Raw genomic sequence first — 23,912 nt, forward strand, 5'->3', positions numbered from 1 at the left:
TCGAACTTTTTCTCATGTCCATGTCCATGTTCCTGCTTGTCATCGCCTCGTCAGTGACGGATGTGGTGCAAACGAGAGATGAACTGTCATGAACAGTAGATTGGATTTTGATCCTTGACCTACTTGCTCTTCACTTTTATAGATATACATATGTCAACATAAATCGTCTTGTAATTTTCGCAAGCTAGGGACTTTGTGTACTCGGTGTTTCAGATCAACGTATAATCGTTTTAACCTCTTTGATCAAAGGCTACATACAACACACGCACACCAATTCAAGAATATCAGCACGACCTGCGCTTGGATCACTGCACGAGTATACTACCCATCTGCCATTGGATCGTCTATCAGCTACTTATACCTAGACGATCGTAATCACTTCAACCTCTTTCTCATCAATACATCCATCCCTACTCCTGCTCCTATCTGCTGGTCATCCCCTCAACATCAATCTGATCACCCGGTGTGAGAGGATCCGATATCCCCTGTAGCATTGTAAGCGATTCCCATTCTTATCAAGTCGCATCTCGAGATATTATGCTAAATTGCATATGGATGGGATATGGTACACAGCCTCACTCCCTACACGACAATTCGACGCATCCACATTCATCTCACTCCAACAGTCAACTATCCTTTATCCTTTGTACTCCTACTCATCATTCACTATCTGGCCAGATATCTCCAACTGTATCATCTATACTACACCTCAACACTTCCTTAGATCACATCGTCATTCCTTCCCGCTTTTCAAGCTCAGAATATACAGCACGTCGAGCCTGGACATCTTCTGACCGAGCAACCGCCTATCGATCTGACACACCAGAAGATATATCCTCAAGATGTCAGTGTCGACTCTGTTAAGGGCTGTGGTCTTATCCATACCGTACCTCATGTGGTTACATCTTCCCCTCCACGTTCTCGCCCAATCTACAACAGTCTCCAAGAGTGTAGCGGCATCCGCATCGACGACCGTGTATACGGGAACACCATCGTTGGTCTTTGGGAATGTACCTACTATGACTGCTTGCAGTACCGGACTGTGAGTGCATCTGCCTTGTCAAATGGGTGCTGTGTATGGGAATGAAGCAGAAGAAGTCGTTTAGAATGAGATGATCTTCGTGCTCAAAACTTATATGCGAAAACTGACATTATATCCTTCCTAGCATCCTATGGAATGTCTACAACGAAGACCCTTCCAAAGTCAACATCACCCTTTATGCTATCAACGAAGGTATCGACCAATCCATTCCTTCTGCTTCTACCACCTCCGCTGCAGCTGCAACTGCTACCATAACATCCCAAACCTCCCGGGTCGCATCGACAGCCGCTATCTCAACTCAGGTAGCTCTCCCCTCCTCACCTCGTCCCACATCCACCTCAACAACCCTTAGTAGTGCTGCTGCCTCTGTCGCACCCAACAAGCGAAGTATGAATGAACGTACGATACTCGACCTGAACATCACTTTGGTCACTCAATATGCAAATCACGGATGGGGTTTCAATCCTGTTAGATTACCCGAAGGTCGTTATTACATTTTAGGAGTGGTGGATGATGATCGACAAACTACCAATAAAAGTAATGTCTTCTCAGTTGTGGAAAGTGACGATACAGCTTGTTTGTCAGCTTTCCAAAGTCTATCAGCTTCTGCAACTGGTACAGCGACTAACAACAATGGCGTACCTACCCAAAAAGTCACCTCGATACCTACAACGACAAGTGGCAATGGCACCGGTGCAGCTTCAGGATCAAGTGAAGAAGGCAATGCTTCAAGTGAGAAGGGCAGCTTGGGAGGAGGTGCAATTGCGGGTATAGTCATTGGTGTAATGGTTGGTTTGGTGGGTTTGGTATTGCTTTTCATGTGTTATAGGAGAAAGAAGAGGAGCGAACGGAATAGAAACGGCAATGCCAGGAGTGGTCATTCTGAAGAAGGTGGATTCATCAAATTTGGTGGTCCCAAGAATTACCATCATAAGATGCCATCAGATACTACGGCACCATCATCCGATCTCAATCATAAGAATCCAATAGCCATGACTCCTGTTCATGCTAGAGCGGACGATTCCTTTAGATCAGAAGAGAAGAGGGGATCCTTGAATTCGTTAGAACAAGATGGTGTAGAAGATCTTCCTTTACCATTACCTGTTGTCACTCCTACCACGGCAACTTCTCACAACACCACGTCGTCGGTTGACGGTGGGAGCGATAGAAGACGATCTGATCCATTTACGACACCGACGTTAGGTGAGATACCTACCATGTCACCTATCTACTCCAACGATGAAGTTAGGAAATTAGGGTACCCTAGGGATAGTTCAGGGGTAGGAATAATACCACCTCAACCTGTTATACTGGCTAATGTTAGACGATCGTCTCAGGAGGAATCGCCTAGACCAGGTGTAGTCGGATTAGGTATCACTGGATCAGGATCAGGGGCGGGATTGAAATCGGCGAATTCATTTACATCTCAAAGCTCATTACCATACCACCAACAACCCAAGGCTAGTCCTCCGGTTACAGCAACCGCGGGCCAATCAAGATCTGAACCTGGGAAGAAGAGAGCTTCATTATCAGGCCTTGGATCGCCCAGTGCTAGTAACACATCGCCTGATCCCAATACTTTAGATATACCCTCGTCAGGCTCAGGGAACAATACTACGCCACCTTCCGGAGGGGGGCTGAGTAGATCAACGAGTAGTAGACGTAAACCTGTTCCATCGCTTGGTCCGGAGTTGAGAACGGAATTGGCAAGACAAGGTAGTTTGAAAGATCTTAAAAATACTAAAGAAAATAATATGAATGAGAGTGGAAATGGGAATGGGAGTGGGAATGGAGACGGGGGTAGGAGAAGAAGTTATAAGTTAATGCCTGATCCGCCTATCATACAGGAGTAGCAGTAGGGAAATTAGGTTTATTGATTGAGCCAATGAAGATTTATCGATTACCTTGAACTTTGTTACATGAATTCTTCTCCCTGTACATCTGAATCACCCTCATTGACATCTTGATCAGAATATGTGAATCGTACATTATATCATATCTTTATTTCTATTTTTATGTATTATATTCTTATAGGGTTATTTAGCCAGTAAGCTTTTCTTGATTCTTCTTGATGACGAGTGATACTCATGCATACACTGATGATGATGATGAAGACATTCAGATTTAGTAAATCATGACTTGATCTTTCCTCTGTTTGCGATTGCGATTGCGATATGATAGAACATTCATCTAATCCAATTCTAGATGTACCAAAGGGTCAATTTCCCTTCTCTTCCTTATCTATCCTCTTCAACACATCTATCAGATGTTCATCCAACCCTTTAGGTAATGTCAATACGCCGTTGGGGGTGATAATTCGATATGTAGGTAGAGGCGAGTACGTCGAGGCTATTATCTAGTAGTGTTGATCAAGAAGAGAAGCAGATCGTCAATGATGTGTCACTGTCAACGAAGATCGATTGGCTTTGCTCTGAACAGAAGAGGAATGTTCATAATGAAGCAAATGAAGCAGATTGGGAAATAATTAAAACACAAAACTCACTTTACCATCTTGAACATATACAGATCCTATCAAATCTTCAGTCTCGCCTATCCTCCCCACAGGCGGTATAGCTCTTTCGTCTATGAGAGAATCATATATACGATGAGATCAGCTCTCCAGTTCACATCAGACGGTACCCTTCGGGTTGATACGGTTTTGTCACATATCATTGGTTCTATTTCCTTTGAACGTAATCAAGCCTATATCTGACCAGTGTAGATATACTCACCTGTAACATGTATCCATCCATCCGTAGGTCTACTCTCAGCTTCATACTTTATCGAATCTGATTTACCTAACTCCAAGCCAGATTGAATAGCAGAATGTAAAGTATCTCTGCAAATCATCAAACAGTACATCAGCGATACCGATTTCCCTGAATTACAGATAAAAGAGTACGCTCCCTTGAAGCTGTAATCAAATATCTGATATCGGACTTACAAGAAACCAGGTTCTTCCCTAAAATCATCCAACGTAGCATCACCTAAAGGTAAATAACCCAATATCGTCTTTGATCTCTTGACAGGTGGATCAGGCAAAAATGATAGAGTGAGATGTGTAAAGTTTGGATGATAGTGAAGATATGGATGAGAAGGATCTTTGGATGATGGTAGGTTTGCATTGCAGTATTTGGGAGTGGAAGAGAACTGTCGGATGGGAAGGAAGCGTAAGCTTCGATTCGAGGTTATGGAGATGGGTCGGGAGAGGGAAGGCAGGAGCCGTAAAGTAGGGAATGCCATTGTCGATGAGCTCTTGTTTCCGGTGTCTCTTTGAAGAGTAATCTTATGAGCCGATCTCTATGAATGTCTGGCTGTGATGAATATGATTGCAATGCTCCAGATACAGTATGCTACAATCTTGAGACTTCGAGATTTCGATTTATAGACATTCATCATGCTTGAAGATGAGTGGGACTGTGGAGACTCCACCTGGTCAGAGCCGCTGAAGCTTATCACCAGAGAGCCAGAGAGAAATCGAATATATCCACGTCATTCCGCTCGATACCGAAAAACTCAAAAATCAAGATGAACAGCGATGAAGGTTCAAGTTAACTTTCATCGTCTCTCTCCTCTATATCTCTCATCTACATGCCCATTTATAACAACCTCACCATCACTGACATTAGTTCATGTAGCATGCAACACTGCAACTCCCATACTCAACCTCTCAATTGATCGCACATTTTTTTTGATACAAACCATTACTCCCCTTCTTCCCACATGCCGCATCCGATTGTGTACACTGTTCTCCCATCTCATCTGTTTGCTATCTGCTTCAGATGAGAATCAACGAGTCCAGTGATAGTAATGGATGCTATACCGAGGTACCATAAGGTCGTGCTTGGGTTTCCTACGAATCATTGAATGACTTCGGTTATTTGGTGGTTTGACTCTTCCGTCGTACTGTTTAGGGATGGAAGAGATTGGAGATCCGACTGCACATCACACACATATATGTATATAACATGTATCTTACTAGCTTATAACCTTTTTTTTTCTCGATTGTTGAACGGATGCTGGTCTTGAGTGATTTTGTGATTTTGGGAAATATGGTGAATGACGATATTTCAGATGACCTCGGATGTAAATCTATATCCTTAGGAACGTTACTTAGGTCTCGGGACGATTGGGATTGGAATGCACACGAACATGGTATAACATGCATATGATAACGTGAAATCGTACATAAATCACTATCAAAGTTCAAAAGCCATATTTATACCTTCCTACACCCCCACTTATGGCACAGGAGTAGCAGCTCCAGCTTGAGGAGCCTGACCCGCACCCTGCCCTTGTTGACCGTACTGAGAAGCTTGCCAAGCTTGGACTACATCACATCGGCTCATCAGCTCACGAAACATTCTTGCTTTCGTTGAACCCAGATAGACTCACATTGAGGATCATTGACATCGTACCCATACGCAGCCCAATACGCAGCATACTGGGCCCAAGCATCCGTACCTTCTGCTGGGGTCGCTCCTCCAGCTGCTGCTCCAGCGGGAGTGGCAGAAGGTTGGGAAGATGGTGTTCCATTTTGACCATTTTGTTGCTACACATCATATGGAAGCATCAGCAGATGGTACCCAAGTGCTCAAGGAAACGAAAACTTCACTCACAGCGTAATAAGCAGCATAGGCATCTTGACCTTGCCCTTGTCCACCTGGTGTAGGTGCATACCCTCCATATCCCTGTTGTTGATATCCTCCATGATGTTGTTGTTGGTTATTCATCGAATCTCTAGCTTTCATCCATTCCTGTCTCAACACTTCTAACAGGTCGTTACATAATGTCTTGGCTCGATCAATCTGTTCTTGCGTTGGAGCTCTGCATGATTATGCACAAAGGATATGATCAGTACACTCAAACAGAAGAGATTGGTGTGACCGAGAAGCTACTCACGCTATGTTGATATGCATTGGATCATCTGATTCTCTTCCTGTATCATTCTCCATGAAACCTGATCCTTGTCCTTTGATCTGTACTCTCGCACCTGTCTCCGCTTGGATGTATTTTACGAACATACCCTGTGAAGTTTCAAGGTGGTCAGCACCAAATACTATACTAAGGCTTAGGATTCGGTCTCGGTGTAGGTAACATTTTTTTATTGATCCTTTACTGCTCGATCACTGCTGTCTCACAATAGCCTCCTGTGCCCACAGGCATCAATAATCCGCATTCCCTCGTATCAACGATATAATCCGTTGACCATCGCTGCCTCCCCAAAACAGAATAACAAGTTACACCATATCTCATTGCAGAAACCCACTCACCCCCGGTCCAACAGTCTTGGCCCTAACATTGAAATTCCTCATACTCTCCAAACCAATATACATCTTCTCCTCTGGCCACTTCTGTCTACCTGCGGGAGCAGCTTCGGGAGGAGGAGGCAGCCCCATAGCCCTATTACGAGCTACGAGTGTACGTTGGTCGATCAAAGGTCCTAATTCCTGATCAATCAATTCTTGAACTTTGCCTACAGCCGCATCGAGTATGGATTGAGAGGTAGCAACGATATGAAGGTATAATGGTGATTCTCCTGCAGGCATTTTGGTTCGATCAGGTACCCATACTCCTTTTGTTACTACTGATGCACCGGTTTCTTCTTCAATCTGGAATAAAAGATTAAGTTGAATTAGCATTGGTTTTAACGGGGTACGTTCCGGCCTGAGTGATTATTGATCCATCATTCTTTCGATGACCTTCATCGATCTGATTTCTTCAAAGAGCTTCGATTGTGCTATTTGTTCGACACAGCTTCCTTTCCTCCACAAGAATCTGATGGTGCTAAATCGCTTCTGTCCATATTTGAACGACATCCACTGGTCTCTGCTCCTGAATTTCCATCCCAGATTCCAGTTCCCTTCCCATCCTCCATCTCCAGCACAACATTATACTCCCTACGTTCCACCCATTCATGTAGCCCCAAACGACCGCAAGGCCTCTTCCATCTTCACCCCTCTTTTCAAATGCTATGAAGACACACTCACCTGCTTTTGCGTACTCCCTTTCGTTAAAACATATCTATTCCTCAAATCATTAACCTCTATATCCTTAACGAAGTCACCTTCATCCTTCTTCTCCTGCTTCATCAGCTCGTTCCCTTGCACACCCGGTCTGAGCGATGCGGCGATCTTGGCTGCTATGGCTGCTGCTCTTGCTGCAGCGTCGGAAGCGTCTGCATTGTTAGCTTGAGGTGGAGTTGAAGAGGAGGCGGAGGGATCGTCCCATCTTGATTTACGGTCCTCGGACATTTCGATGAAGATGATTATGTATTAGGCCTATGTGAAGATGGTAGACCCAGATGTAGATGGCAAGTATTGGAAGAGATAGAAGGGGAGAGGGAGGAAAGGATTGAAAGTGAGATGAAATGGAATGAGATTCAAGTGGAATAAACATGAAATGTATTTATACCCCCCATTTAAGAGGGTTCGGCATCACTGCTACCACTCGTACAGTAAACCGCAAGTGCAAGTACAAGTGCAACTGTTCATGTTCATCAGGTAGATACGCTTCCTCTTGGACATTATAGCATCAACACAGCTCGAATCATGCCTCGATCACCATCACCCGCAAGATCAAGGAGTAGGAGTAGATCTTATACCCGATCGAGGAGTAGATCTCCGATCGATAAAATAAGGAGGAGCAGTCGTACGCCTGAAGAAGAGGTATGTTGAAATAGTTCATCTTACGTTCCTTGTCCTGTCAGATTATACCCTTCTCCGCATGATGATGCACCAAACCATATCATCCTTTCATCAGCTGATACATCGTCTTATAAAACCTTCGTAGAACCTCTCACCTTTCCTTATACGTATATTCGTGACGAAAGGAAAACATGTCCCATTAGTTGAATTCGACGAGGGGAATATACCACTAAGAGATGAATTTCAAGTTTATGGATGGTAAGTCAAGAGAATTAACTCAACTCAATCTCCAATCAGAACTGAACACACTCAACCCCGCATATATATATATATATATATCTATATGAATATGTGAAGTACTTTGTTTTGACTAATATCCGATCTCAATCTAAAACTTGATAGGAAATCATCTACTCCCTCATCTTTAATCCGCTCGCTCATCCCCTCATTCCCACCGCCCTATCGATCTCCACTAGCTCGTTATTCATTCAGACACATATACGTCGATGCCTCTGCAAGAGGTCTATACAGATCAAAAGATCTAACTTCATTCACTGGAAGAGATCTATTTGAAAGTAATAGCAACACCATGAAAAACGGAGAGGACAAGGAGAAGGATAAGATGGATTTAGATCTAGATGAAATACCTCAATCATCTTCTCGACGGAAGATAGAAGAAAAGAGTTTAGATGGTTATGGATTCGTGACTGGAGATTTGTTGAGTATATCACTTTATGTACCTGAACCCAAATTACCTGCATCGTCTGCTAGAGGGAATCGAGATAGGGAGAGGGACGGAGCTGGAGCTGTGAATGGAGAACCAAAAGGAAAGGGATCATTTGGAAGGGATAAGACCACGCCAAATCAACCGCATACCAAAGAAGAAGATCATTGGCAAAGGGGTCAACCGCTTCCTCCTCAAGATTTCAGAGGAGGAGCTGGAGCTGGACTTTCCATTAGGGGTGGTAGAGGTAGAGGAGAGACTGGAGGAAGTTGGAGAGGTGGACCGCCGTCTGGACCTGGATTGGGTATACGCGGTGGTGCTGGTGGTGGTGGAAGGAGGAGAAGTCCAGATTATGAGGCGGACGGTGATCGACGAAGGAGTAGGAGTCCGCCGAGTCGAGAGAGGAGGGTGAGCTGGGGTAGGAGGAATTAAGGTCGCTATGGCTCATAGGTTATAGGACAAGAAGGACATGCAACAGGTGAACGTGAACGCGACGGAAGCAAAAAGCACTTTTGGTGGTTCTGGAAATACGGAACCGAAGGAGGATTGACAGTAGGTAGATAGCCAAGTCCTTGCTGGCGCGGAATAGGTGAGAATCGAATCGAGCGGGATAGAAGACCACAGTGATAAATTAATTACAAGTTACATAAATGCATAATATCTATGTACAACGTCAAGCCAATCAGGGTACCAAGCTAATTACAAACATCTAGTCTTTATCAACTTTCTTCTTGCCTTCTAAATCTTATTGATACCTTTATGTTTCATATTGTTTGTTATATGGAATACCGTTAGTGAACTCGCCAATTTTCCAATTTTTGTAACTTTTTCCATCCTCCTCCCAAAACAAGTACTATCATTTTCCTCATCAAGTCCATATCATAATCCTGTCCTTCTTACGAATTTCTAAACCTCCCTAATCCTGATCTTATCATCTGCATAATCCCCGACCTCCTTTCCTGAAGTTTCAACCTATCTTCCAATACCTCTAATCTCCCCTTCAAGTAATTCAAGTTATTCAAGAGACTCGCCATCTTTCCGGGCTCCATACCTTCGACCCTCTCGTTAAGCTTCTCCAACAATCCTTTGAAAAAGATGTTATTTCTGATATCGTTATTCTGAATGGTGCGAAGTTTGTTCATCTCATCTTGTAGATGTTTCAATCCTTTCCTATCCTTGCGAGTTAATGGTTGAGAATTTTTGACACTTTCTATCTCGGTCTTGAGTAATTGGTTTTCAAGTCGGGCAGTGTGTTGGTCTGCTTCGAGTTGCTCGATTCTGGTTTTGAGAAGGAGCAGCTGCGTGGTGGTGTCTTCTTGAAATTCGGTGAGTGGGCCATCGACAGATGAAACTTCGGTTTTGGTTGAAGGTAAAGGTGAAGTATCGAGAGAAGCGGCTTCAGGAGGGACTTCGGTTTTGTCATGATTTGAACATTTAGACTCGACAAGATCATTTCCTATTGTGATTTTAGGTGAGACGGGATCTGGTTCTCCAGGTTGGATACCCTCGACAGCCTTGGGTTCTTCTATGATTGGTAATCTATTGCCGGAAGGTGACTTAGGTGATACTGCTACAACATCGTAATCTTCGTCAGAGCGAGAAGAGTCAGGCGAAGGTTCAGTTTCCGTCGGCAAGACATCTTGATCACTGAACTCGTTTGGATTGGACACTGAGTGAGTGGAAATATTCAGGTAGAAAGGTAAGATCTTAGGAGCATCTTTGGCTTGATCGATCGTTACCTCGGATGAAGGATCGTTATCGATTTTGGAGGACTCGGCGGAAACAGGTTGACAAGTGAATGAAATGGGCTTCGATCCAGCCTCTAGTTGACTAACCCTTTCCTGGAGTTGGCGGATGATATCATCTTGATCATTGACCTTGGCAGCTAGGAGGTCAAGAGCCTTTTGTTGTTTCCTGATGGTAGCGATTTGTGTTCCTTCTGGTTTGGTGTGTCCTTGTGCGACATTCTTCGAACCCAATCCTTTTGCTTTCCAGCCCACCAGAGCGTCTCTTGGGGGTGGGGGTGGAGGAGGAGGTTGATATTGCGTATCGTTGCCGGATTGACTCGATCCAACGGAAGGAGCGTCGGATGTAAAAGGGTCAGGTTCATACTTATCGACTGAAGAGAATCGCAGATGTTTCAGTCGATTGACGATTATACGAGTGGAAAAAATTCGAACTTACTATTCTCTATCGCTGTCAAGAGCGTGAGCATGAAATTGTTGAGCGCTCTAAACTCATCGGTTGAAGAGATTTGGGCGAGTGTTTTATCCTTCAGAAACGGGTCCCAGAATGTTGTCCAGTCTTCGATCAACGTTGGGAAGTGAACCTCTCTTCGAGCCATAAGGGGGTGGATGGAATCTCCATCTTTCAAAGTTCGCAGATAGAGATTGTACACCTCTTCTGGTATAGGGATATCGGTGGGACCGGACATCCTGGATATATCAACTGACGTGGTTCGCGGGGAAGGCGGGAGGATGAGAAAGAGATGATGGGTCAGAATGGATGTCAATTCATCTAGTACTGTATGAGTGGCAAAAGAAGGAAAGTTGACTGGACATGAGGTGTGTGTGTGTGTGCGTATGTGCTGTCAACATGTGGTCGAGGTGAGGCAAGGGCGTGGTCCATCAAAAGTTGAAAAGGGACTTAGCTTGCGCATCAACACAATAGTGTCAGCCTGATTTGTAGGTGGATGCATATATCAAATTCATCAGCAAGGTATATTTTCGTATTTCTCGTAAACAACCTCGTAGCCACTGGATCATAAACCATATCTCAACTTCTTTCCACATAGAACATCAACCTATCCATTCTGTCACTTCCTCATCAAAGTTATCCCTTAAAGTCCGAAGGCTTGTTAGACCCTTCAATGAAATTATATAACAAAGCCTGTTTACCTTGTTTATTCACATCTTTCAAAAATCCAAAATCCTTACAATCTTTTCCGATACCGTAGAAAGTCAACCATTTGTCAAGATCACCCATTGACATCTCTTTGATCGCAGAGGGAAGGAAGAGGTTCCATTTCTATTGACAACAAACATCCATTCAATCAGCGTTCGAACTTGAGCCTGAAAAGTGGCAGGCATTACTGTAGACTTACCCCGCTGTTGGGAGTTCTGGTGGGGTTGTAATCTCCTTTGAGATCTGGGACGGGGTGGGCCCAGCTTTGTATCTCGAGGAGAACTCGGTTCATTTCCTATGGGTATCATCACTTATCAGCAGGAAAGTCTATGGGGTGATTGAATGAATGAAAGAGAAAGACAAGGTCGCAAAACCGATACTCACTCGAACACTGACTTGTTCAACGAAATTGTTAAATTCCTTTTCCAAACCTTCATGATCAATCTTGGTTGATCTCTCAGAAGCTTCTATCTCTTCCTCCTTTTTGATCCTATCACACATCCGATCCATAAGCTTCTTGAGCCCTTGTCCAATCTCGTCGGTCCGTCTCGTATGACCTTCCAACTTATTCCCAAGATCGTCCACCGTATCGTCCAGATTATCGATCATTTCGATAGCATTTTGCAGCTTATCATCATGGTTTTTGATCGTCACTTGATGTTTGTCAATTTTGATCTCGAGCTTGTCGACCTTGGTATCGTATCTGTCTACTTTACCATCTAATCGATCTGCCTTGTTGTCAAGTCGATCAATTTGAGAAGTTACGAGGACAAGTTTATCGGAAAGACGATCGACACGGATAATCGTATCCTCTTGCGCTTGGTGATTGGCTTCGTCAGTGATGGGTGAAGTAGGATGATCGAGTTGATTCGCTGAGCCATCGTCAATGGAAATAGGGGAAGTTGTGGTAACGACAAGTGCGTCTTGTTCGAAACTGACTCGTTCAATGATGATGTTATCGATCCGAGCTTCAAGGTGAGAGAACCTATCGTCAAATTGCTTGACATGGTCGGTGGTATCATCAAGAGATAATTCGAGCTTGTCTACTCGATCAGTCAGTGCGTTGAGCTGAGCATTGAATTTAGCCATTATGGAAGCTTCAAGAAGCGCTTCGGACTGGTTCATACAATCGGTAAGAGCTCTAAGTTGTTCGTTGAGTTGTGACATGCTTGGGATGGTCGAATCTTCTTCCTCTTCCTTGATATGCACCTTATTCACCGATAAGTCGACTATTGAGAATAAGTTGAAGTACCAAATTCAATGTTGAACCCCATAGGTGACTGATAGCTGACGTGAGATCATGAGATACTTACCAGTGTATGCTCTAGAATGGAGGATAGCCCATCTGAAATTGGTGATACTTTGATTGGGTCTACTGTGATAGAAACTATCATACCAGTCGATGATCTCCATCCACATGTCGATCTTATCTTGAGCAATTGGAATATCGACATAATCTTGTCGGTTGATCAAATCTGCCCAGTCCATTCTCGATGCAGGTAAATCGATTCGTAGAAGTTCCTCAGGGACGTAGAGACGAATTGGATTTGGATCAATGTTGTGAAGTTGTTCGTTTGTATAGACTTGTCAAATGCTTTCAACGGGTGATTCAAGGTATGGAGCTATACTGCGGTAACTGAAAAAGTCGACATTTCCAAGAAGAAACAAGAAGAGGATATACGAACAATCTTTGGTTACTATTAAGATACACCTTTTTTCACTTGTTGACATTGTGACGCTCTGATCCCTAGAGTGCACTCACTGAGTCATATCAGCATGCACCGCACTCTTTCCATCATTTCATGTCTCATCTTCATCGGGAACCGAAATGATCGATCATCACCATCAGTATTATGGATAAACACGGAGTGTGGCACAGCATTTCTAGTGAAACAGTCTAGGGAGCAAAGTTTAGCAAATCATCAAGCAGTCGACACACGCATACTATAGTCTGCCTTTCATTACGGAAATGCAAGCAATGACCTTTCTCTTCCGATGCATAAGAGAATTATTCATGTACCTATTTTCATCTCGAATCTGTTTAAGCTTTCGACAAATAATATGGTAGTAATGAGCAATTTCTACAAGTCTCTCTCCAAATTTTCGATTTCCGTCTTCAATTCTTCCATCTTTTGATTGACCTCGTCCAATCTCTCATCGTAAGTTTGTACTTGCTTATTGAACCCTTCGATCTTGATTTCAAGATTATCGACTTTGGTATCGTATCTATCGATCTTGGTATCGAATCGATCTACCTTGTTGTCCATTCGATCGACCGACGAAGCAGTGAGATGGACTTTCTCCTTCATGTGATGGAGTGCGATACCTACGTTTGGCACTGTCAGTCAGCAGCCTGGATCTAGTATCTCATCGACAACATCTAATTCCTAAGCTTTGTAATTCTGATACTCACCTTCTTGCTCGACCTTCTCGAGAGTATCAAATCTTGTATCATTCCCAATCTTCTCGACTCGGTTTGTGAGCTGCTTGATATCGCTGGATATCTGCTCGAAGGAGCTATCCCATTTGTCGATACGATCCAAGAAAGGTTTGATGTGTTCGTCAAATTTGGCTTTGAACGAAGCTTCGAATTCTGATTTGATAGACATTGCAGTGACTGCTTCCAGAGCTGTTCAAGCGTTCAAATATTCAGATCCGTCATCTTAGCTTAAAGCCACTTTCATCATTATGAACGCTAACTTACGAGGGGAAGTAGATTTGATAAGTATTCTTCTAAACTCTTCAATGGGTTGTGGGTCCATCTCATGATGATGAATCAATTTATCGCAAATCGAATTCCAATTCTCGAATGCATCTTCGTCCAACGGAAGCTTGATAACAGGTTGACGAATTAAAAGTCTGAGATGTATTTTTCAGCTGTCGATACGAGTATGACGAAGGTCAGACGGAGGACAGATAGCGCTAGGCGAAGAGGTGCATTTGGGTTTGACCATTTTCGTAATTTTGGTAATTGTATTGTTAGTAGTTGTGTTGATCGGTGATTGTCCAAAAAGGATAGGGAGGGAAACATTTGGTTTATTCAGAGGTGAGGTGGAAGAGTATTTATACGCATCTTTTAAAGGAATGCTACAGCTCGTGAGCTGTCAGTCAATAAGTCGTGAGGTTGATCAAGCGGGCTCGTGCTGAACGAGAGATCTCTCATCGTTCCGGGCGCAAGTTATAATGACCATGTCATACATGGACAGTCCATCATCCCAAAGTGTCAATGACCGGTGATGATAGTATTGAGCATGGATCTACGAATACTTGATGTCTCATATACATAATCATGATAGTGTGAGAAATTGTCAATCCATCAAAGTGGCGCTTTTCATTCGTTTCGGGCGTAAACATTAACTTCAAAGGACATTCTTCTGAACACTATTTAGAGGCACGTGCATTTAATACAAACGCAAAAGCGTCAATACTGCCTTTGAGCAAGTCCAAGTCATTCACGTGCAAATGATTACCTCTATCTCGATTGTTTGACATCTTCGAAGCGGGGCATTGGGACATTAGATTTACTAACGCTTTGCTTAAAACAGCATAGTGAATGGGAATTTGACCTTTCCATCAATACGACAATCGCAAGGCATCTCGTCACGATACCCTGACGCTCTTCTGGTTGAAGATGACGAACTTATACTGTACAGCTGCAGCGCCGCTTTGGTATCGCAGTCATGCATTTGATATGCGAAGCCGGAAAGTGGCTGCGTTTGCTGTGTTGTATTGACAGGTGCCACAAGTAAACAATACCACGGTAGTGCTAGTTGGGGGTGGCTACTAACGCGTGCACGTACCTTACTTACTCCAGTTCTTTCACTCCAACTTTCAGCTTTCGACTTTTTATCCAAGACACTTCTCACATCCAAAATTATCAGAATCAATTCCACACTTCAAGGCTCACTGTTAGAGCTGTACTCGTACAACCACAGTTCTTCATACTCGATGGTCAATCCTCAACCATAGCTATATCACCTGGTCACTCTTGGAAGCCGGTACCATCCTCATCATTCATCGTTCAACATCCAACGTAAATACCCCCTAACCCTCCCATAAAAAATGGATATCGATTCTCCTCCATCGCCCTTCAACCCCGACGTCACCCAGAACTCACCTCACAAGCACCTCGAATTACCAGGATTCTCATCCAGCTTTCCCCTTCCATTTCGAGTATTATTCCTGATTGGTCTAGCTCAACTTCTCTGGGCGGTAAATTTACATGTATTGCATGTATTAGGACTGGATATAAGTTGGATTTTAGATCTGAGGGATGATCCAGATCCACCACTAGATGAACCCGAAACAGAAGAAAGAGGTATAGAATTATCTGTACCGTCATCATTACCCAAGACGATATCGTTAGATGACGAGCTGGAACCAGACACACCTATACGTTCAAGAGCTTCTGAACGAATTATCAGACCACCTTCAAATAAATTACATGGACCGGTATATAAGCTTTTCTTACTGTATAGTGCGTGGTGTGGGAGTGGTTGGATTATCTTTAGGATATTGACAAATGGAATCGAAGATGAGATGGAGAGATGGAGGGTTATACCTGGATTGTTATGGGTGGGGATATTGGCGGGAATGTTTGTTCCTTGGAGAGGAGTCGGGGAAAGGGAAAGAGCAGGATTGAGAAGGTGAGTCAAAGTATACCTGGTATAATTGTCATCCTTCACTCGTACAATCACCAAGGTAGTAAGTAGAAGCTGTCAAGCCTGAATACTGATCTTCATTTTGTCCGCAGAGCGATGAAACGTATTCTTCTGCCACCTCTCAATGCCCCGATATTTTTCTGTGATGTGATCCTAGCGGATATCTTGACGTCTTTCGCGAAGGTTTTAGGCGACATGTGGATCTCAGCTTGTCAGATATGGTTAGGGGAGATAACACACGGAAGAGTAGGGAGGAGCGGTTGGGCAGGATGGATCACGTTGGGTATGGTCAGGTGAGTCAGGTTCTACTCGTGTTCTGTGTGATTCGAGTAAGAGTGGTCGGTGTGGAGGAAATGTAGTGAAGCGAAGTCAAGAGGAAGGGTGGTCACAAAGCATAAAAATTATGACCTAGTATTGAGGAAATAGACGAGGCACGGTATTGTATGAGACAAAAGGATATTGATAAGAGTTTAGCTAATCGCATAAACTCCATTAGTCTTCCATACCTTCTAAGATTCCGACAGTGTATGCTAGAATACTATCAGTCCTCCTGGACGTCTTCCCGACCACTCGCCAACGCTCTCAAATATTTCTCCGCCTTTCCCGTCATCTTCCTATCTGCCGCTCAGAAAACAGTCGTCAACGAAATTGCTACTCAGAAGGGCATCAGTGTTCAAGAATTAGGCGAAATGCACGATCGGTGGTTTGGAGAGCACCGTTTGTTCAGACTTTGGCTACTAGCAGTGTGCGTTAACTCCATGTTCAGCTTTTACTGGGATGTAGAAATGGATTGGGGATTGGCGCTGTGCGAAGTAGATACGTGGTTAGGACCAAAGGGAGGAAGGAAAGAAGCTGCTCTGGGTATCCTCAATAGTCCTCTGTTAGGTGGAACGAGAAGTGGATCAAGAAGAGGAAGTAATGAAGGTCTTATCAGTAAGATCAAGAAATTCTGGAATGGTTCAAGAAACAATACGATAAATCATCAACGATCACCTTGTCCAACTCCCAATCCAACTTTCTCACCCGAATCTTCATCTCGTACGACCTCCCTTTCACTCTCTCCTCCTTTATCAACAGCAAGATCCTTATTTGCCTTTGGACTTCGACCGATCTTACTTCTCCCTGACCCATTGGTATATCACCTTTTCGCGTTGATAGACTTGGTATTGAGGTTTACGTGGTCATTGAAATTGAGTAGTCATTTACATACTATTAGCGAGATTGAGAGTGGGGTATTCATGATGGAAGCCCTAGAGTTGATTAGGAGGTGGATGTGGGTTTTCATAAGGATCGAATGGGAAGCGGTCAAGATGGGTGAACTGGCCAGATTTGGTAGATCTGGTGGTGTTGGGAGTGGGGCAAATGGAGGAGTTGGAGCGAGTACTTTATGGGAAGATAAGGATGAAGATAGATAGATTTTCGGTCTTGGGATCATTATGATCGTTTTTGCATATATGCTATATGGACTTTCGCACAATAGATTAGATGAATTTCGGTTTGGTTAAATCAGTTTTGATTTTATATCAATTTTGCATGGATACTATACAACATAGATTATTGATACGCTTTGCTGATATGCTAAAATACCTTTAGGAACAATACAGTCTTACGATGATTTGTGACATCTTATTTCCTATGATTGTTATCTCTTGAGACCGAAGAGGGCAAAGGCGTAGATGTAAGAGGAATGAGGAGGATGATTACGAGATTGCAGCATTACCACTTCCTACCGAATGCTTTCTGCGAAGATCGACCAAAACGATGCGAAATGTCAGCTAATGTGTCACAGCTCGTGGATGATGACGCTCAGTTCAGCTGAATATGCCAATGATCATTTACCTGTACGCAATCCCTAAATGCCTTAAACTCCTCCTCGCACATTGATTTAGAAACTTCCTGATATGATTTACCAACGCATTTACCGTATGCCAATGACTATACAAGTGGGTTCGCATGAGCTAAGATCCTTCTAGCTTGCATACTATTGATATGCAATCAATCCTTTTTCTCCCTGTCTACGATCCAATCATGCGATACCAATAGAAGAGTTCGCAAAAGTGAAGGAAGGGAAGGAGTGAAATGAACTACCAACTCACCTGGGCTGAACATGATTTTGAAGCTTTGGCTAATGTCTTCAGAGGTGCCTTGTCCTTGAATGTGGCCCTCGCTGGCATCTTGGCAGGCTGAGTGATGGTGAATATGATGGTTGTGATCGTTGCAAATTGTCGATCTTGAATCTTTCGTACTTGGCTTTGGTCTGTCTCTTGGAGATGGTGGAGGAGATAAAAACCCACTATGTGGTACCCCCACTTAACATCCCCCATCCTCCGCTTGTGTGCATGTATGATGTAGGTGGTACACTGCATGTGGTTACCAAGCAATGGCAATCATACCACTCACTGCATATCCATTCAAATTCAACAAACAAAATCTTATTCATCAATCATACATCAGCTACCATCCATCATCAGTGTAGACTGCAGACCATCGTCAACAGTACAGCCCCAAGGCGTACAATCCCAAAAGCGAATCATCTATCCCACCCGAGAAGGAGTCACCTGCGTTAATTATACCCCACACAACTGAATACACCTAATTGACGTTCGGACCTCCGCCCATTCTTGACGTGACGAAATCATCAATCCTTCATAGGACCTTCCTTCATTCCAGCAGATCTGATTGGAAGTAGAATAGACCACGATGTCTTGGAGAATCGGAAAGAGTGAGTAAACATCACCTCGTACATGAATTGTGCAGATGGGTACATGAAGAAGCAGAAGCTGTGTAGAAAGGGAAGATCAATGGGGGGATTTGCCATTTATCGAATCTTTGTCCTTGTCATAGAAATTTATAGGCTGATACTGATAATACTTGCGTGTAACAATGTAGAAATAAAAGATTCAGGATTCTTAGGATCAAAGCATCATCATTCCAATACCGCATCAACGGTTACTCCCAATGATATCTCACGTTCGACCACACCTACGCCTGGTAACCCACATCCGGATGAGGTTGCTAGACCACCTGTAGCCAAGAGTGGTATGTTGAAGATTAGGGTGACGGCTGCTAAAGGATTGAGTCTACCACAAGGAGGTGAGTTTTACTCTCTTTTGATCTAGCATCCTGTGATAGGTATGCAATATCTCATAGACGTATAACCAAGTCTCGCGCGAATTCACCTGTTTTGTGATGTGAAAGATAAAGCTGACTCATCTTTCACTACCTTAGTCCCCGTCCCAGCACCTATCCAAGCCGCCCTTTCCTCCCCCACAGCATCCTCACCAAGAGTACCTACAAACCTCAAAGCAGGCAACCGTGACTCCCTCCAGAGAAGACAAGTATGGTGGTTACCCTATGTCGTCTTGGAATTCGACAAGAACGAAGTACTCGTTGATGCCTTGGGAGGTGACTTGTCGTCACCTGTATGGATGTATTCGGCTACATTCGATGTATCGCGTATTTCGGAGTTGTCCATCACTGCGTATCTCAGAACCACACAGCCTCACCAGGATCAAGATGCCTCGAAGAAGGGTGGAGAGGAAGGTGATGATATGGGTAATAGCGATTTGTGTTTGGGTGGAGTTAGGTTCACACCTGATTTGGATGTCAATGTGAGTCTACAAGTCTCCATATCTGCTTGGATTCTTCTCGTTTATCTTCCATTTCATCAAGTGTCTTTGGACGATTGAAGCTGAGCTGACTTGATGAATCTGTTCCAAACAGAAAACAACCGATGAGTGGATAAACGTATCTGGCGGTAGTGGTGCTTTCCATGTTCAAGTGTCTTTCAAACCTCAACAGGTGAGCTGGTCTCTGCCTGACTGTGGAGATAGAGTTTAGCTCATTTGCTTTTGTAGGGCCAACCATTGACTATTGACAGTTTCGAACTACTGAAAGTAATCGGTAAAGGATCATTCGGTAAAGTGAGTGATTAGGCTGCCTTTTCTCATCTCAGGAAATCGCGTGTAGGAAAGATGGCAAAGATCTGACATACCTCTTCCCGTTGCTACCGTAGGTAATGCAAGTCCGAAAAAGAGATACATTACGAATCTACGCTTTGAAAACCATCCGAAAAGCACATATAGTCTCGCGATCAGAAGTAACGCATACCCTAGCGGAGCGAACCGTATTAGCACAAGTCAATTGCCCATTCATCGTACCTCTGAAATTCTCGTTCCAATCTACCGAGAAACTTTACTTGGTGTTGGCGTTTGTAAATGGAGGAGAACTGTTCCATCATTTACAACGGGAAGGTAAATTCAACGAAACAAGATCGAGGTTTTATGCGGCGGAGTTGCTTTTGGCTTTGGAACATTTACATGGATTCAATGTCATTTACCGGTGAGTAGTTGCTTTTCCACATATAGACAAGGGTAAAAGACTCCTTGTATGGCCGGTGTCAGAAGGATATCCAAATGGATTATTGCTGACGGCTGTCCGTAGTGATTTGAAACCTGAAAATATCCTGCTCGATTATTCTGGTAATATTGCCTTGTGTGATTTCGGTTTGTGTAAACTTAACATGTCTGCTTCTGATACTACGAATAGTGAGTCGAATAATAAGCTCCTTGTCTGTGCAAGAAGCAAACTCTGACATCTGATTCTTCGCAAAACAGCTTTCTGTGGTACTCCAGAATAGTGAGTTCGACCAGTATCCAATTGGTAGTATACTGCGCTAATGTCGATTGCCTCCTGTCAGTCTTGCCCCCGAACTGCTTTCTGGTCATGGATATACCAAATGTGTAGATTGGTGGACTCTCGGTGTATTGTTATATGAGATGGTGAGTGAGGTGTGCTTTTTCATGGTGTGCCGGACAAAATCGTCATGTTGCTCTCATATGGAGACCTTGCATGGGTACTTGGTCATATACTGATTCATCCTCGATCCTGTTGTCTAGCTTACCGGTCTTCCACCATTCTACGACGAAAATACCAACGAGATGTATCGAAAGATCTTATCTGATCCACTTCGATTCCCGGATTCGATGGGATCGGAAGCGCGATCGTTGTTGACTCAATTGTTGAATCGTGATCCGGCAAGAAGACTGGGTGTGAATGGTGCCCAGGAGATTAAAGATCACCCGTTCTTCGCTAAACATATCAAGTTCCAGAAGTTGTGGAATAAACAGATTCAACCGCCTTTCAAACCTGCTGTGGTGAGTAGCCTCCACTTCCATCCCTGTCACCATGCTTCATCTTATTCTGCATCAAAGCATGAATGCACACGATACTGACTGTTATGATTGAATGATTATAGGCAAGTGCGATAGATACTTCCAACTTTGATGAGGAATTCACCTCTGAAGTACCACTTGATTCGGTCGTCGATGACTCTCACTTGTCACAAACTGTCCAACAGCAATTGTGAGTTGAGTTGGAAAATTACCTCGAAAGACTCAGCTGACATATCCTTGTTTCGTGATTGTAGTGAGGGATTCTCGTGGAGTGTATCCCCTCTTGGTGAATCCGTTGGACGATATTAGTCGTGATGGGCTTCCGGTGATCGTTTGATCTCTTGGTAGTCAAGTTGAATGCCAGAGTAGAATAGACGATAAAACGATTGAAAATCGATTGTTCATAATCGTTTATTGAATTCTATGCGATTCCTTATGCGATATACCTTGTTTTGATGACCATTTCTCTTGCTTTTCTTGTTTTCGATTATTACATTCATGTTTATATATATATATATATCATTAGTAGACGAATAAAAAAAGACTTGCCTTATCTGGATGATTCGATGTATTTGTGTCCTATTTTCCTCTTATTCGCCCGTACCTCAACTCATCCATTATGTGGCAGGCATGCTTCCATGAATCCTCAAGATATTATCTGATAGGCATAAAAGCATAGGCAGAAGACGGATATACTTGAGCTCTTGTAACATGAGTGAAGAGTGCAGCTCCTCTGATCCGGTGGTTACCGGGACGCCCAACCGATCAGATGCGATCGGATTTACCGGACCGGGCGGCTATGGATTTCCACTGAAAAGGATATAAGTTACTCCTATATCAATACATATGTCTCTTATCTACTTGTACATCCATTAGCTATACATACCTAGCGATTGCATCGGGACAAAAAAGGATCATCAGTCATTTTGAAACAATCACGACTCATCTTGAACAAGAGAGAAAGAAAGGAAGAAAGAAAGAACAAGAAAACATGTCTTTGGAAGGTAAAACATCACAAGTAGCCATTGTGTGTCATGACGGAAATGATTTGAGGACGGTGAGTCTTACCTCTCTGTCTTCATAGATAGAGTAGTGATGAAAGGGAATGAGGAAAGGAGGGGCTCTGAGGGCGAGGGGTCACCTGTGATTCGACGATGTCGAGCTTCTCTCTGAGCTGAGCGAGGGATTGTTCTGTAGATTTGAAGAGATGATGTGGGTGCGGGAGTGGGTGACAGAGCAAATATCGTAATAGATCTGAAATGAAGCTGATCCTGATATCGAATGTCGATCGTAGGAACAAAGAGAAATCCCTCAACCTAAAGATGGAGAAGTGCAAATTCAAGTAGCTGTTACCGGTCTATGTGGATCCGATCGTGAGTTGTCGATTATCCCCTTACTTGACTACTTTCTGAATGTATATGTATGCACAAGAGAACCTTCTGTACTTGGTGTTGATATCGATGTTGGTATTTTACAGTCCACTACTACCTCCACGGTGCAAACGGTATATTCAAAATCCGTGAACCCCTCGTCCTAGGACACGAAGCTGGTGGAATCATCTCAGCCGTAGGACCAAATGTCAATCCAGATTTCGGTCTGAAAGTAGGTGATAAGGTAGCTATGGAAGTTGGAGTATCATGTAAATCATGTAAAAACTGTAGGAAAGGAAGATACAATTTATGTAAGAATATGAGGTTCGCCAGTTCAGCGAAGACTTTCCCTCATTTGGATGGAACTTTGAGGGAGGTCATGACTTGGCCTGCAGAATTGGTTTACAAGTGAGTAGCAAATACTCTGCCTAGTAAACAAAGACTAACTGTTTTCGTTTCAAACTATTCGTAGACTCCCACCAACACTCGACCTCGCTCTCGCAGCTCTCGCCGAACCACTCTCGGTAGTCCTCCACGCCTACCGTCGAGCAAACCTCCAACCAGGTGCCAAAGTCCTCGTCATCGGCACAGGTGCAGTCGGCCTCTTGGCATGCGCTTTGGCAAGAGCATCAGGATCAACAACAGTAGTAGCAGTGGATATCGAACAAGGCAAATTGGATTTCGCCAAACAGCAAAACTGGACAACTGGTACTTTCTGTTTACCCCGTGGACCTAGAGTATCGGGATTGGAAGCTTTGGAAGCCGCCGAAAAATCTTGGAAAGCCCTCAAGGAATCTGACGCTGTCCAATCGGTCGAAGGTCTTGAAGATGGTTTTGATGCTGTGTTTGAATGTACGGGTGTGGAAAGTTGTATGCAGATGGCTCCTATGGTGGGTTAAACCTCAACTTCCACTCTCTGATTTTGCTCTCTTGAGAATCGTCCATCTCGCTAGTAGATATTCACATCATTATTGAGCACTTGCAAAGAAATCTCGCTAACGCTCGATATCTCCACACTTATAGGCCGCAGCAATCGGTACCAAAGTCCTCTATGTCGGTATGGGTACCAAAGTGCTTTCCCTCCCTTGTGGACCCTCTTTACTCTCCGAGGTGGATTTGATCGGAGTATTCAGATATGCCAACACCTACCCTGACGCATTGGCTTTGTTGGCATCTGGTAAATTGGGTGATGTGGGAGCTATGGCATCTCATTATTACCCATTGGAAAATGCCAAAGAGGCATTCGAAGACTTGAAGAGGGGTAGAGATGCTAATGGGAAGACTGTCATCAAACCTATGGTAGGTAATTTGAAGTTGGTTGGGAAGTAGGTCGTGGAATATATACGTATATGTAGCTTGTTAGTCGTTTGATATTGATAGTTTCATATCT

General features: G+C 43.7%; 10 protein-coding genes across 10 annotated transcripts; 5 read left to right on the forward strand and 5 right to left on the reverse strand.

The window, feature by feature from the left end:
• Positions 1-893: 893 nt before the first annotated feature.
• V865_005717 (uncharacterized protein) lies at positions 894-2,895 on the forward strand (the record flags this gene model as incomplete). Its single annotated transcript, XM_066229486.1, has 2 exons — positions 894-1,042; positions 1,167-2,895. 2 exons carry the CDS (start codon positions 894-896, stop codon positions 2,893-2,895), a joined length of 1,878 nt encoding a protein of 625 aa, XP_066085583.1.
• A 365-nt stretch (positions 2,896-3,260) lies between these two features.
• Positions 3,261-4,285, reverse strand: V865_005718 (uncharacterized protein; the record flags this gene model as incomplete). The annotated part of the gene is made up of 4 exons (XM_066229487.1): positions 3,261-3,398; positions 3,546-3,625; positions 3,775-3,881; positions 3,987-4,285. 4 exons carry the CDS (start codon positions 4,283-4,285, stop codon positions 3,261-3,263), a joined length of 624 nt encoding a protein of 207 aa, XP_066085584.1.
• A 998-nt stretch (positions 4,286-5,283) lies between these two features.
• On the reverse strand, positions 5,284-7,296 carry V865_005719 (uncharacterized protein; the record flags this gene model as incomplete). The annotated part of the gene is made up of 6 exons (XM_066229488.1): positions 5,284-5,372; positions 5,438-5,594; positions 5,662-5,869; positions 5,945-6,069; positions 6,316-6,654; positions 7,033-7,296. 6 exons carry the CDS (start codon positions 7,294-7,296, stop codon positions 5,284-5,286), a joined length of 1,182 nt encoding a protein of 393 aa, XP_066085585.1.
• Positions 7,297-7,593: 297 nt separating this feature from the next.
• On the forward strand, positions 7,594-8,845 carry V865_005720 (uncharacterized protein; the record flags this gene model as incomplete). Its single annotated transcript, XM_066229489.1, has 3 exons — positions 7,594-7,710; positions 7,835-7,947; positions 8,092-8,845. The coding sequence occupies 3 exons, from the start codon at positions 7,594-7,596 to the stop codon at positions 8,843-8,845; spliced, it is 984 nt and encodes a 327-aa protein (XP_066085586.1).
• Positions 8,846-9,309: 464 nt separating this feature from the next.
• V865_005721 (uncharacterized protein) lies at positions 9,310-10,847 on the reverse strand (the record flags this gene model as incomplete). Its single annotated transcript, XM_066229490.1, has 2 exons — positions 9,310-10,532; positions 10,598-10,847. 2 exons carry the CDS (start codon positions 10,845-10,847, stop codon positions 9,310-9,312), a joined length of 1,473 nt encoding a protein of 490 aa, XP_066085587.1.
• A 398-nt stretch (positions 10,848-11,245) lies between these two features.
• Positions 11,246-12,805, reverse strand: V865_005722 (uncharacterized protein; the record flags this gene model as incomplete). Its single annotated transcript, XM_066229491.1, has 4 exons — positions 11,246-11,440; positions 11,517-11,612; positions 11,702-12,546; positions 12,631-12,805. The coding sequence occupies 4 exons, from the start codon at positions 12,803-12,805 to the stop codon at positions 11,246-11,248; spliced, it is 1,311 nt and encodes a 436-aa protein (XP_066085588.1).
• A 593-nt stretch (positions 12,806-13,398) lies between these two features.
• V865_005723 (uncharacterized protein) lies at positions 13,399-14,079 on the reverse strand (the record flags this gene model as incomplete). The annotated part of the gene is made up of 3 exons (XM_066229492.1): positions 13,399-13,643; positions 13,731-13,946; positions 14,022-14,079. The coding sequence occupies 3 exons, from the start codon at positions 14,077-14,079 to the stop codon at positions 13,399-13,401; spliced, it is 519 nt and encodes a 172-aa protein (XP_066085589.1).
• A 1,300-nt stretch (positions 14,080-15,379) lies between these two features.
• Positions 15,380-17,393, forward strand: V865_005724 (uncharacterized protein; the record flags this gene model as incomplete). Its single annotated transcript, XM_066229493.1, has 3 exons — positions 15,380-15,963; positions 16,071-16,271; positions 16,475-17,393. 3 exons carry the CDS (start codon positions 15,380-15,382, stop codon positions 17,391-17,393), a joined length of 1,704 nt encoding a protein of 567 aa, XP_066085590.1.
• Positions 17,394-18,678: 1,285 nt separating this feature from the next.
• Positions 18,679-21,461, forward strand: V865_005725 (uncharacterized protein; the record flags this gene model as incomplete). Its single annotated transcript, XM_066229494.1, has 12 exons — positions 18,679-18,700; positions 18,868-19,071; positions 19,207-19,589; positions 19,702-19,779; positions 19,836-19,901; positions 19,994-20,319; positions 20,422-20,525; positions 20,595-20,616; positions 20,678-20,759; positions 20,877-21,134; positions 21,236-21,342; positions 21,407-21,461. 12 exons carry the CDS (start codon positions 18,679-18,681, stop codon positions 21,459-21,461), a joined length of 1,707 nt encoding a protein of 568 aa, XP_066085591.1.
• A 682-nt stretch (positions 21,462-22,143) lies between these two features.
• Positions 22,144-23,851, forward strand: V865_005726 (uncharacterized protein; the record flags this gene model as incomplete). Its single annotated transcript, XM_066229495.1, has 5 exons — positions 22,144-22,209; positions 22,447-22,525; positions 22,630-22,930; positions 22,995-23,412; positions 23,546-23,851. 5 exons carry the CDS (start codon positions 22,144-22,146, stop codon positions 23,849-23,851), a joined length of 1,170 nt encoding a protein of 389 aa, XP_066085592.1.
• Positions 23,852-23,912: the final 61 nt, after the last annotated feature.

This window comes from Kwoniella europaea, chromosome 1, assembly GCF_036810445.1.
Source record: "Kwoniella europaea PYCC6329 chromosome 1, complete sequence".
In the NCBI taxonomy this organism is placed as follows: Eukaryota; Fungi; Basidiomycota; class Tremellomycetes; order Tremellales; family Cryptococcaceae; genus Kwoniella; species Kwoniella europaea.